Source organism: Eupeodes corollae, chromosome 3 (genome assembly GCF_945859685.1).
Source record: "Eupeodes corollae chromosome 3, idEupCoro1.1, whole genome shotgun sequence".
NCBI classification, from domain to species: Eukaryota; Metazoa; Arthropoda; class Insecta; order Diptera; family Syrphidae; genus Eupeodes; species Eupeodes corollae.
Genome location: NC_079149.1, coordinates 132,474,379 through 132,488,938, shown reverse-complemented (window position 1 = coordinate 132,488,938; position 14,560 = coordinate 132,474,379). Strand labels below are relative to the sequence as shown.

General features: G+C 32.6%; 1 protein-coding gene across 7 annotated transcripts in view; it reads right to left on the bottom strand.

Annotated features, from left to right (window-relative positions):
• Positions 1-6,274: 6,274 nt before the first annotated feature.
• Positions 6,275-14,560, bottom strand: part of LOC129951343 (serine/threonine-protein phosphatase 6 regulatory ankyrin repeat subunit A) — a 60,233-nt gene continuing 51,947 nt past the window's right edge. The window contains exons 14-17 of one of the 7 annotated variants that reach the window (XM_056063440.1): positions 12,258-12,469; positions 7,250-7,390; positions 6,813-6,930; positions 6,275-6,669 (exon numbers count right to left, since the gene is read on the bottom strand). In XM_056063440.1, the coding sequence (XP_055919415.1) occupies positions 6,395-6,669; positions 6,813-6,930; positions 7,250-7,390; positions 12,258-12,469 (746 nt within the window). In that variant the 3' untranslated portion in view covers positions 6,275-6,394. Of the gene's footprint in view, positions 6,670-6,812; positions 6,931-7,249; positions 7,391-11,802; positions 12,033-12,257; positions 12,470-14,560 lie in introns of all 7 variants that reach the window. The other 6 variants (XM_056063441.1, XM_056063442.1, XM_056063443.1 and 3 more) reach the window with 6 other exon arrangements.

Sequence of the window (14,560 nt, the reverse complement as noted above, 5' to 3'; positions counted from 1 at the left end):
TTTCGTCGTCTGTGTTGAATGGATCACCCTGCCTGACAGCGGAATTTCGATCGTCTTCGTCACCGTTATACAGTCTTTAGAAGTAGTCCTTCCATATCCTCAACATTGACTACGGTTCCACTATGATGTTTCCACTTTCGTCTTTGCAGCCTTCAGTTCTAGTGGACTTGTGAATTTCGTTTCACCTGTTCCTTAAACTTTCGAGCTTGATTAATGCCTTTAAACCTTTCAAAATTTTCGACCGCACGCTCCTTCTGAGAAGTCGGTGTTCTTCTCACCTCTTCTGTTCATAGAGCAGCTCTCGTCCTTCTATTTAGCGCCGCTTTGCATGTCTGTTGTTTGGCTGTATTTTCCTGCCAACATTCTTCATCAACCCAAGGGTTCTATGGTGGTGGTTGCTTGAAACCCAGAACTTCAGAAGCGGCTTCTCTTATTGCATCTTGACACTTGCGCTTAGATTGTTCCCTTAAATGCTAGAACAGCTCTTACAGCATCCAAAGCAAAGACTCAAAATTATTTAGCAAGGCCCAACAAAAAAGTCAAACAGTCCTAGATTTTAAGCTACAGTTTTATAATAATCCTAATTTTAAAATACAAACTCACAAATCAAATCCATTAATCTAACCTTTTTATCCACCGTGCAATTGATACCAAGTTAAAAACATATGCAGTGCAGAATATATGCAGTACGCACTGCACACTGAAATTATATTATAACGCATCATTTTAATGATAATTTTACGCAAATCAGTCGACGCCTGATTTCCTCTGACGACTTGGTCCGGTGAATACATTTAATTCAGTTGAAAGATCCTCATCAATCTTCCTCCGATGCAAACATACCATAAGCTGAATATTATAAGCAGTGCATATTTTTGTTCTCGCAAACACGGAGGTATACCTTAAATTCGATGGTATTCCACATGAGGTTTTTTTCTTGACTGCTTAAAACTTAAATCAATTAAAATCCAGAATCAAGTCTCACGAATTGGCTCATTAAATTGAAAAGAAGGCGTTTTAAAATATTACCTCAAAGTAAAAACGATACCCAAAAGTTATTGTTTTTAAAAAAGCTAAGAATAAAAATGTTAAAGTTTCTTAAAGCGCAAAATAAATGCTGAATTTTGTGAAATTTAACGTTGTTAAATTTTTTATAATTTGGTTCTTTCTACGAATCCCTAACTTACCCTCATTCGGAATTTGCAAGTAAGAAAAAAGTAAAATTTGATGCAGACAAAAAGAAGAAACTTATAAGAAATATTTCATCTTGGTAGCTCAAAAAAGAAGCACGTTATGAGTATACAGAACCTACCTCGGCTAATATCTGATACCAATGCGTCGGTCTTTCGGTTCGGTTGGTTGAAGAAACTCCTAAATGATCTCTTAGCGGGCTACCCACCAAATCTTACTTTTTCCATCTCACGCACGCATCATTTCGCATCATATCGGCGAAATATTTAATTACAAGCCGGCGTGCATCTTAGGCCCAGGTTAATGGTGAAGGATGATGGGCGCGAGAGCGATGATGATGCGCCGAAATGGGTCGTTCCGCAAGTGTGATGATGATGCACCACCAACGGGCATCGGGTAGAAGAGTCTATATCATCCAGTTCAGTATATCCCGGTCTATATAAAGGTACTGCAGATTTAGGAAGGCATAAGAAAGAATGACGTCTGCAGATACACGAAGCCGCCTCCGTATTTTCTTCACTCTCTCGTATATTTTGTTGGCCAAAATATTAATGTTGCACAATTTTCTCACCTTGCTTCGAAGTGTGAATATGATGGAGAGTTCAGTTCGTTCGGACCACTTTCGGATGGTGTCGCCTTTTTTTCGTGATGAGATGAGATGCTTATAATATCCTTGATGGTCCTCTTGATACTTTTGGTTTTCCACTTTTTTTTTGTTTTGAAGCCTAAGGGACCACTTTTGCATGTTGTTAATAATATTTCACATGTATCTGGAGGTAATTACGTCGAGGTGTTGTTCGTCTTCTGGTATTTTTGTCTTCATCTGCATATTTTGCATGTTTTCGATGACAATGTAGTTTTTTGTCTTGTATGTACAATTTTTATTTCTAACTTATGGGAAGATGTGTTTACCGTTATAGGAGTTAATTTTGTGGTAAAGTATATTTATCGACAACAATCATGTCTGATATTTCAGTGTAGGTTGATGTTTATGTACAACGCAGGCCCACGCAAGGAAGCATTTAAACGCCTTTTTCATGTTCAATGATATTGTGGGACCAAAATCTGATCATGACAGAAAATGCAAAGGATTTTCATCTAAGTGATCAGAGAACGATAAAGAGAGAAAGTGAGCTTTAATTTGTTAGTGTTTTTGTGGGTTACGATCCTTAAAAATTTGAGATGAAGATTCTACTTTAAGAGGACTTGAGTTGCCTCAAATGAAATAAGATTCATGATAGGACAGTGCAGAGTATTTCTTTGAGAAATGAGAATTTGTATGCACTTAAAAAAAAAACTGCTACCGGTGACCAGATTTCCCGCTAAATTTATCCAGAAAAAGTGGTTTTTAGATTCCTACCAGGCGTCCCACACTTTTCTGGAAAATTTTACCAGGAGATTTTTTGAAGAATTCCTGGTAAAATACACCAGATTTCTGTTAGAATATACCAGGGGAATTATTTTTCCTGGTAAAAATTATACCGGGAATAAACCCAGTATTCTAGTAGAATATACCAGGGATATTTTTTTCTGGTAAAAATGTAGGTACCAGAATTCTGGTAAAATATAACAGGATTTTTTTTCCTGGCTCGATAGGTATGTATACTGTACTAAAATATGATTTTTACCTAAAAAGAAAATGTATACTAGACAATAAAATTCCTGGTTTATTTACCAGAAAAAAAGATAATTCTTAAACTCCTAGTATTTCTGGTAATAAAAACAAGAAGACTGGTTTTATCTACCAGGAAAAATATACCAGAAAATAGATGTCCTGGTTCTATTTACCAGATTTCAGATAATCTTCATTTTACCAGGAAAAAAAGTACTTTCTATCAGGACGGTGGTAATACACGGTGATTTTTTAAGAGCTTGAGAACTTTTTAAAAAAAACGCATAAAATTTGCAAAATCTCATCGATTCTTTATTTGAAACGTTAGATTGGTCTATGACATTTACTTTTTGAAGATAATTTCATTTAAATGTTGACCGCAGCTGCGTCTTAGGTGATCCATTCGGAAAGTCCAATTTTGGGTAACTTTTTCGAGCATTTCGGCCGGAATAGCCCGAATTTCTTCGGAAATGTTGTCTTTCAAAGCTGGAATAGTTGCTGGCTTATTTGTGTAGACTTTAGACTTGACGTAGCCCCACAAAAAATAGTCTAAAGGCGTCAAATCGCATGATCTTGGTGGCCAACTTACCGGTCCATTCCTTGAGATGAATTGTTCTCCGAAGTTTTTCCTCAAAATGGCCATAGAATCGCGAGCTGTGTGGCATGTAGCGCCATCTTGTTGAAACCACATGTCAACCAAGTTCAGTTCTTTCATTTTTGGCAACAAAAAGTTTGTTAGCATTGAACGATAGCGATCGCCATTCAACGTAACGTTGCGTCCAACTGCATCTTTGAAAAAATACGGTCCAATGATTCCACCAGCGTACAAACCACACCAAACAGTGCATTTTTCGGGATGCATGGGCAGTTCTTGAACGACTTCTGGTTGCTCTTCACTCCAAATGCGTGCGTTACGTAGCCATTCAACCAGAAATGAGCCTCATCGCTGAACAAAATTTGTCGATAAAAAAGCGGATTTTCTGCCAACTTTTCTAGGGCCCATTCACTGAAAATTCGACGTTGTGGCAGTTCGTTCGGCTTCAGTTCTTGCACGAGCTGTATTTTATACGGTTTTACACCAAGATCTTTGCGTAAAATCTTCCATGTGGTCGAATAACACAAACCCAATTGCTGCGAACGGCGACGAATCGACATTTCACGGTCTTCAGCAACACTCTCAGAAACAGACGCAATATTCTCTTCTGTACGCACTGTACGCATTCGTGTGGTTGGTTTAATGTCCAATAAAGTAAACTGAGTGCGAAACTTGGTCACAATCGCATTTATTGTTTGCTCACTTGGTCGATTATGTAGACCATAAATCGGACGTAAAGCGCGAAACACATTTCGAACCGAACACTGATTTTGGTAATAAAATTCAATGATTTGCAAGCGTTGCTCGTTAGTAAGTCTATTCATGATGAAATGTCAAAGCATACTAATCCGGCGCGATTTGTCAAATACTAATGCATGAAAATCCTAACGTCAAAAAAATCACCCTTTATCATTGGCTTTTAAAAAAAGAATTTGTTTGAGGTTGCTGTCAATTATTTTTGTGCCAAGTTTTTGTTATAACACCTCAAAATCCATTTTTTACCAAAGTTAGAAAATACGAATTTTGGATCTTCCACTTAAATACATGTATTCAATATTTCAAAAGTTGTTTGCAAAATCAAAAGAAAATTTCTATACCCGAAATTTCAGTTGTAATTTTGTTTCGGACTCTACTCAGCGGTCGTGAGAAAAGAGTAATTGGAAACAAAATTTTATTAAAATTGTTTCATTCAAAACCTTTCCAAATTTCACTCTTAAATTTTACCCTAATAAAAAGTTAAAAAAATATAAAACTGAAATTGGAGAGATTTTTAGATTCAGAACATTTCTTTATTTTCTTCACTTCCTGTGTGAGAAACTAGATGTCATTATAAAAGGAAGTAACTGGTCTATGTATTGGCTAAATGAAACTCTACATAAAGCTGGCTCTACATTCATGGTTTGGGGATATAATAATTGAAGACAAATTGTGTCCCAAAATCATACCGGTTGCTGTTCTAGATAATGGTTTTTGCTCTGAATTATTAAAAATGTATTATAATGGTTTGAATCTCTGAACAATGAACGCATTCAGCTAAAATAATTTTTGAAACAAAATATTTCTCATTTAGTTTAACTTTTAAAAATATTTAACAGCTATTAACAAAAAGTTAATATAAGACTGTTACGAGCGTTTTTCTTTTTTTAATAAATAAATAAATACAGCTGGCACAGTGTTCGTGATTCTTTTTATTTTTGGCTCATTATTTTACACTCCAAAATTATTGAAAATTCAAAATCGGTTAGAGTAAATATTAATAAATACAAATGTCGAGAAACAAAGTTTTAAAACTTAGTGCGACATATAGTGCTCTACAAATCAGAAACATTTGAATATGATTAAAATAAGTAAGTCAACATTAAGAGTATTTTTCAATTTTCTTAAGATCAAAAATAAATATATAAATAAATTGGATGGCACAACAGTCCGTTGAGAACCAGGGCCTAGTGACTTTCAACTGTCAACCATTCGTGTGTGCGAGTTACGTTGCCAGCGATGGAGGGGATACAGTTTTAAGACGAATCTGAACGGCTAATTTGAGAAAGCAATTTTCATGACAAGAATTACTCTTGGAGAACTTGTCAATTCATCGCAAGAGGCAGTACCTGTGAAAAAAAAACTTTAGATGACATAGGCAGGGATTAAACCCAAGACCTCTGGCATGACAGTCCAACGCACTAACCATCATTCCACTAGAACAACACGTTGTTAGTAAAACATTGAAAATTCGAATGTTCTTTCAACTTGATTGAATATTGAAAAAATTGGATCGAATTAGGCTATTTTACGTCTTGTACAGAGATTTGGTTCTTATAAAAAATGTGTTTTAAATTTTCTTCTTTTCCATTAACCATTAAAAAAAAAGGTCACGGCTTGAAGTATTTTAGGATTCAATTTCAATTACAATTAATAAAAAAAACTATAAAGTGAAGTATAATTTTAAATGCATTTCAGAAACTTTAAAGAAATACACATAAATATTCCTGTACAGAAAAATAAACAATTGATTTACCTTACCTTGAAAACCGGAAGTAAATTTTACTCTCATACGACATTTTTAAGCTTATGCCAATTCTTCCTCTTTTCCTTTTGCTCTTATAAAATTAAAACAAATTATTTGTTGTTACTATGCGTACAAAAAATTTACAATTTTATTTTCTTAACTTTGATAATTCTGAAATATTTAATTTTTACAATGAAATAATAATTAAATTTTCTACTATTTTTATATTTACAACGTAAATATACTTAAGCAACTATCGATATTGAAATAAGTTAAAATTCAATTTTTTATTTTACAAAAACTACTTAAATCTAATTATTTAATACTAAACACTCATTTAACTATTATTAATTCCTATTTTATAGCCATTACTAAAAAAATTGTTTATGGAAGTTGCACTTAAAAATTACAATTATATTTTATATGAAATATTTTACACTCAACTTAGTTAATTTAATTATTAGACCTGAAAAAAATACATGTGTGAGAATTTTTAAACATGTTGCTGGCCTCCGATTGCATTCGCTTGAACATTATTGCCCACCTGTGCCGGAGCGCCTGGAGGTGGCCCTCCGGTCTCATTAACCGACGAACTCTCAGCATCCGAATCCTTCATCGAACCGCCATCCTCATCGCCGACCAGAGAACGATATTTCTTCGCGATAGCTTCCCAATCGGCGACATTTTCAATTCGGTTCTGGTTAGCAGCCGAGAAACTGGCTTGAGATCCCAAAGGTGACAGATGAACCACCGATAGCGCCACAGAATCTGCAAATAATCCGAAAAATATAACCAAGTCACTTGTTCAAGAGAAAGAAAGAGAGACAGGAGCAAAAGATGGCGGTAATTTTATAGAAAAGCTGTTAAGCGAATGTCGCCCTTTGCAGCTTTGACACTGGCCAGACACATACATTTCCTACCTTTCTTGATCTTCGACAGCCATTTGGCGCCGGCCTTTGTCCGCGGGCTAGCCTGTCGTATTCCCATCATCTGAACCAGACTTGGACGCTTCTTCTTCTTCATGCGTGCCTACGAAAATTCAACACAAAAGACACAGACACAAACGAAGGACAACACAACAAAACACAACCAAAAAATAGAAACAGGACACAAAAGCATAAAAATAGTAATAGTTTCAAGAAAATAGAAGTTAGCGGAAACGGAAATGAAAAAGATAGCATTGATGAAGAAGATGATAAAGTTCAAGTTGAAAATGAAAATGAAAATGGATTTCGGAAAGGTCAGAAGGTGAAGAAGTAGAATATTTGTTGAAGTTTGAAGGGTGAAAGAAAAGCAAATAATTGAAGTAGGAGTTTTTTAGTTTCAATCGAGCAGCTGTTATACACACTTGATATTTTACCTTGACCTTCTCGACGATCCACATGAACCAGGTGGTAACTAGGTTAAGCGGGGATGGAGCTGTTGTAGTGCGATGCATGTTGCGAATAAGCTTCGATAGACCGAATTTCCATTCGATATCAGATTGAGCCTGGATGAGCCATTTTTCAATATTTTTTAATTGTATTCATATCAATTCAATCGAGCGCATAATTTTTATGATGATTGAGTGCATTTTGATGAAAGGGATTATATAAGAAAAAAGCAGAATGTAAGCACAAATTTTTGTCATCGAATTTTATAATTTTATTTTTATAAATTTAAAATTTTTAGTAATAATTTTTTTGGTATGGTAACATCGCAGAATTTCATGCGAAATGTCATCTATCTCTAGCGTGGGTGTACTTTTTACATATTTTTGTTGTACCTAAATTAGCTACACACAAATATTATAGATATAGCTATTCTAAACACAGACTACACATATAAATATATATTTTGTTGCTATACAAGAATGCATCTTAAAGATACACTTTATGCCATGGACATGGATTATTGTATCTTTAAGATAAATTTCAATTCAGATATTTTTTTTTGATTTTTCATCGCTGAAGCAACAAGTCTGGGCAGTTGATGGATGTACATTTTAGCATTTTGAAAGTCGATGGAAAAAATGAAGCCTAAAGTTTGACAAGAAAAAATGGTAAAATCTTTTTTTTAAATAAAATGCTTTAAGTAAGAAATAAAATATGTTTTAAAAAGTTCTGAAGTCCAAAATGTAATTTTTATTATTGAAAAATAATTTTAAAACGTTGACTTCTTAATAAAAATTTCATCTTTGAAAATTTAAATAATTTGAAAATTTCCTAAAAAAATTAAATCAATTTCTTTAACTTTACATTTTATTTTGCTGAATGTATCCATCGATGTACTAAGAATGAATTTCATTTGCAGGACGTTGATTTCTATGAATTTTAAATTTTGTGATTTATGGAATGGCAAATTTTGAAATGTAATATTTCTGAGTTTTTGAAAATGTTAACCCTGCTTTTTATATGTACAGTGGCTTAAAGCTTTTTGAATACAGTTTTTATTCAAACATTTTTCGTTTCTTCAAAGCTAAAAAACACATTCCCGAAATTTAAAGTAAGGTTTTTAAGGACTAGATATAGCTATCATTGGTTTCATCATTGAAGATGTTAACTTTGATATGGTTCATTCATTTTTCAATAATTAACGCGTTTTTAATGCACAGCTGATTCTTGAGTTTTTTATTCACAAGCAATTTTTTCTAATGAAAGCTGTCTCCGACCACCATCTATCAGTTTTACTTTGATGATCAACTCTAACCTTGAAGGCATAATTCAAATTAGAAAATGTTTGTTCTTTGATTTAAATTTTTAATTAAAAAATTTCAATGATTAGTTTCAATGATAGCTATAACTCACTCTCACAGTGGAGAAACTACAAACTCACTACGTGAAAAGAGTATTTTGTCTGCCATTGAACACACCAAACTATGTAATTATGCTAGAGACAGGAATTTCACCTCTATTCGTCAAAACCCTTAAATTGCAAGCGGACTATTTCCTGAAAGTTTTCATGATGCCTGATTCCCGACTGGTCAAGAAAGTAGCTCTTAAATCAGTACAAAATCAAGATTGCTGTTACAGGGAGTGGAATTGCCTCACCGAAGGATGTAAATTGGAGTTCAATTTAAACGTTGGAAGCATATCAAGTTGTAAGGATATCTTATGTCATGTGATTGCGAAAGAAGATGAAAAATGTAGAGAAGATTATGTAGCTGAAGCTTCCGAGTCCTTATTCAGAACTATTTATAGAAAGCTGAACCACAATCTTGTTGAAAGAAACTACTTCAGTGATGCAAATAGTGTGAACAAGATTTCAACAATGGTTAGACTCCGAAGCGAACTTATAAGTCTGAATTTCATACCACATAGACCCGAATTACCATTGGAGTGCAGTATGTGCAATCTTGGAGAAAGAGAGGACGTTATTAATTTCGTTGGAAAATGCCCTACTTTAACGGAAACAAGAAGGATCTTTTTTGGAAGTGATTTCTTATCGGATGAACAAGTTGTTGCCTTGCTGAATGAGATGAATGTCGGATGTTATAGTTCTAGAATTATGAACGAACATTTCTGATTTATCAAACAATAATCCACTTAAATTAATTCAAACTTAAAGTTGAGTAAAAATATGGCTTGCAGGGCAATGATTAGCCAACAATTTTTCAGGTTTCCATCATTTGGAAATGAATGAAATGAATATGTTCGAATTCTTGTGGAATTTGTTGCACAAAAACAATTTTTGTGCCTCGTCAATATTTCTATAAGTTTTACAAAATGTTATCAACAATACTTTGTGTGAGATACAAAAATTTGGAGTCTTTAATTTTCTCTTTTTTAGAAACTTGACACGAAAAACATTTCTTATCAGTTCTAAGTAGTTTTTGTAGGTCTTCGTCTTTTGTAAGAAAAAGTTCTCGCAGTTGAATTTTTCTAAAAAATGCCAACAATATTTCTGTACGAAAAAATAAGCTTGATTATCTGTTCTTGAACTTGATGAGCTATCTGAGACAAAGATAAGAGATCTAATCTTTTTTCTCAATGCGAAAAAATGGCTCTAACATAATCGCTATGAAGCTTCTCTATAAATCTTTCCCTTTCTATCACAGGTCAAACGAGTTTTTGGTATCAAAACGGCGCACTACAGCGCCAATTGGATCTAAGACTTGGTTGCCTTGAGATCGTCATTTCTACCTACCTACCTATCTGTTCTTGTTTTCGACATTTTAATTCAAAAACCAATTTTACCAAGTATTTTTTTTTTGAAATTTTTGAAAATTGTTATATCTTATAAAAAATACCGATTAGATTTTTCGAAATTATTTATTATAGATTATTATTTTTTTGTAAATAAAATTACTTTAAAGGAAATATTTTTATTTGTTGCCAAGATATTGAAGTGAAAATCAACATTTAGTAGTATTTTTTAAGGTTTTAATTTTTTTTAAACTATGACTTCGATCTTTTTCAAAGTTTTGCCAGATGTTAAAAACATGAACAAGATATTGATTTCGAGAATCAACTCTTAGTAATATTTTTGACAGAATTTAATTTTTTGGAAAAACCTATGACTTCCTTTTTTACCAGATGTCAAAAACGCTATAGTTAGTGGCATCAAATTATTCTGAAAATATTATCAAAATTTGTTTGTAAAAAATTCGAAGTTACAAGTGACAAGTTTTAAATTCTTGTGATTTATAAAAAAACCGTGAGTTGAATTTTTCATAATTGTACTGGTTTTTAATCACAGCCATTGTAAAATTGAAGGCGCTAGCGTTATTGGTTCATGAGATGTTTGGGCCCAACCAAAATGTCCATTTTTTTTAAGTCTAAAATCTTTTTTACATTTGTCTGAATTATTATCTGTATAACAACATTTGTTTAAAGTCACTATCTTTCCTGGTTCTTGAGATATGGACGACGATATGGAGATTCTAGGGACCTTGAAACGTTGAGAAATGTAGACATTTTCAATTCGATAAATCAGATCGATCGGGGAAACCTTTCTCGAGGAGCACAAACATTTTTTTTAAATTGCAAGAATCCAAGTTATGAAAACAAATTTAGAGAAAACTTTACAAAAACATATCGGTTCGTTTTTGAAAAATTCGAATTTACTACTTTTGACCAACAATTTGTATGGGGACTACTGTTACTTTTGGTCCGAAGAGAATTCAAAAAAAGCGTAGCACTAATCTGCTTAAACTTGTAATTTCCAAATCTCAAAAATTCCATTGATCCCAAAATTTCTAGTTGATTTTTTTCGACTTTTCTATCATTTTTATTTTGTGTTTGAACTTCTAAAATAATGGCACAAAATTGCATCGGAAGTCACGAAAAAGCTCAGGGATTATATGTGCCAAAAGAGTTCAGGCTAATTAAGAGGATTAAGGGTACCACAAAAACCATTGAATGTGCCACCAAAAGTTACTAAATTTTAGTTATTTCTAAGACTGATCGTAAATCAAATAACATTTTTTAATAAATGACTTCTCAATGTTGAAGCTTATTTGAAGAATTGAATTTTGATGAAATTCTTCCTATTTACGAGTTATTCGAACTTATATTTTAAACCAATCACTGTATTAAATAAGCTGTGAGCCACTGTATGCACTTAGACTTATGAATTCTGAATTGAATTTCCTTAAATTCAAAATTCCTCACTGACCAATAAATGACATTATTGCCTGATGGTTAGTGAAAAGTCATTTTTGACGTAATAAGGCATTGCCTCAATCACATTCATGTTTTTATAATTTAAAAAAATATATAATAAAAAGAAAATCCTGAAAATGAATTAAAATTCGAAAACATTTGGTTTTCGCTGTCTTATAATATAATTTCAAAGAAGTGCCCTCAAATACTTTAGTTGAAAAATCTATTTTTTGTGTAGTTTTTTTTTCTCAAATATCAAAATTCCGATATTCGATCAATGCATCGATATCGATATCATTATTCGTTGGAACAATACTACCTGAATCCTTTGATAAGTGTCTGACATCATAGCAATGAGTAGATTAATTAACACAACCACCGACACCAACATGTAAACTCCGAAAACAATCTTGAATAGATATTCAACCCAATACGGTTGGGTGGCAGTTGCAAGGTTTTTAATTTTATCAACTTGCGTCTGTTCGGTCGTTGTTTGACCGAAAACGGCGAAGAACAGCAATTCAAATGCATTTATCGGATGCATTCGGACTGAAAAATATAAAACAAAAACACAAATATCGACATCCTCCCCCCAAAGGTCCATTAGGACAATTTTACAAGAGTGTGTTTTTTGATATAAGGATGTGCATATAATTTAGTGTGATGTGTAAGTGAATAGTGTTTCAAGGCGTGATTCCATATCCGGTTGGGGAGAAAGTCGATAATTGCACAAAACGAAAAAAAAAGAATTAGTTAACAAATTTTGATACCAACCTGAATGCGTTGATAAGTATCCGACATCATGGCAATGAGCAAATTTATGAGGACAACTACAGACACTAGCAAGTAGACACCGAAGACCAGCTTAAAAAGGACCTCGGTCCATTCGGGACGCAAGTGACGCATCGGGTTGATATCCACGGTTGTTGTTTGTCCAAAAACGGCAAAGAAGAGCCGCTCGAAGGCCAGAAATGGCGTCATTGGTCCTAATTAGTTCGTTTTTTTTATGGTTTGTTTTTGATTTTGGATTGTTCCAATTTTTTGATTTTATTTACGTTTTTTTGTCGAAAAGGTTCGATGATACGTTAATTTCAATATTTTTGTTTTAATGATTATCATTTTATTGTTGAGAAGAAAAGAAGAATTTTAATTCTTTTTTTAAAAGTTTTAAAAAGAAGGGAATTTACACAATGAAAACATTACACAAGCTGTTTTTTTGTTGCACAATGCACAGCTTATATTTTTGTTTATGAAATTTTGTGCGTTTAACATCAAGAAGCAGTTTTGGTTGTTTTTTTTTGTTCTTTACAGCACATCGGGTTTGGTGCAGAAGGCCATTCAATTATAAGTTTATAAATAAAGACACCCATTTCTAAGAATATTTTACAATATTATATAATATATAACATTTATATGAAGTTTTAATTTATATTTTGTCACAAATATTGATGAAGGCTAATGCAGCATTCCCATGCAAAACGATGTAACAGTAATAAAATGAAAAAAAAAAACAATATGAAATTGAAAGTGCAGTTTAATATTATTGAATATTTTTTTGAAATTTAGAGTTCAATACCTAATTCTTGAAAAACGTCAATACATTCTAATTTTTGTTTCTCCAAGAGAAGAGCTCCTTGTTACTTTAAAAATGTTCATAGTTACTAAAATTTTAAGTTAACGCGATGGCACGACATTTTAAAAGCTTAAGGCGAATTTTGATTTTTTTTTTAATTGAATTGAAATTATGTTGGTTTACTTTTCTAATCTTTGATAGTAACGGTTATTCCAAAAAATTAACGTTGGATATTTTTTAAAAGTACTTTAGACATTGCACACATTATATCCTAATTGTGGTGCAAGTTTAAGTCAAAAATTCCTCTATCGTAGCTTTACTATCCCTATCGGCTGATCCTATCAATATTAGTTCAGAGTTACTTTTTTCTATAGAAATATTGATTGTTTGGTATTAAAGGTATAAGTTGACTTTTTTGTTTACAGTACGTACGTACTGTTGTTCTAGAAAACTTAAGTAATCATATTTTTGATTTTTAAACGAAATGGAACTCCATATACAAAGATTTAAAAAGAGGCTGTCAAACTTACATTCTTGTGTAAATTAATCGGGAAAAACATATTTTCAAATAAACTAAAGGCGAAAAGTTGTGTTGTCACTTCTTATTCTCCTATAATGTAAAGAAGAACTTAAATGCAGAAACCCATTTTCCAGCATGAACTTGAAAAGCTCTAAGCTTCAACAACAAATTTAGTAATTCTAACCAGAGACAAATATTTGGGTGCTTTGAAACGGCCGAAAACTCAACAACAAAATTTAATTTGATTTGATTTATTGAATTCATTAAACAAACTAACGTTAGAACTTAAGACTATTATTACATTTATTCTTAAATTTACAACGCTTTAACAATTTGCAAAGAGAGCTAAACTGAAGTATTGACAAAATTTACTTGAAATGTTTTACTTTTAAAATCATCCCTTACGGAATATACCAAAAGGTGATACTTATTGTAAACTGAAATCAATTGGTTGAGGGGACTATTTTTAACACAGTTCGAAGTTTAAGAATGTAAGGGTAAAATCATGTGAAAACCGTTTTATAAAACCGTTTTATAATGATATAAAGAGTCAAGAATAATATCTAGGGCAGAGAAAGTAGAGAGTCTAATTGATAATTGAAAGTCTAAAAATTTGGTTTGTGTATAAAACACATTTAAGTAAAAGCTTATTTATAAAACACCTTTCGCGAAAACTATTTAGATCATCTTGTAGGAATAAACCTTCGTCAAGTGAGTCAATATACATTTGAAAATTTTAATGTCATCAGCGTAAATTAAAGCAGATAAGTGTTTTATAATAGAAGGTAAGTCGTTAACGTACAAAAAAAGTAAAGATAATAAGTGGCTACCTTGTGGTACGTCAGAGTTGGCATAAAAATATGATGGCAGCTCATTCCTAAAAACTACGCTTTATGATCTATTATATAAGTACGTCGAAACCCAACTAACAAATTTATAGTTAAAGCCTTGGGATCTACGTTTGGAAGGTAATGTTTTATGGCA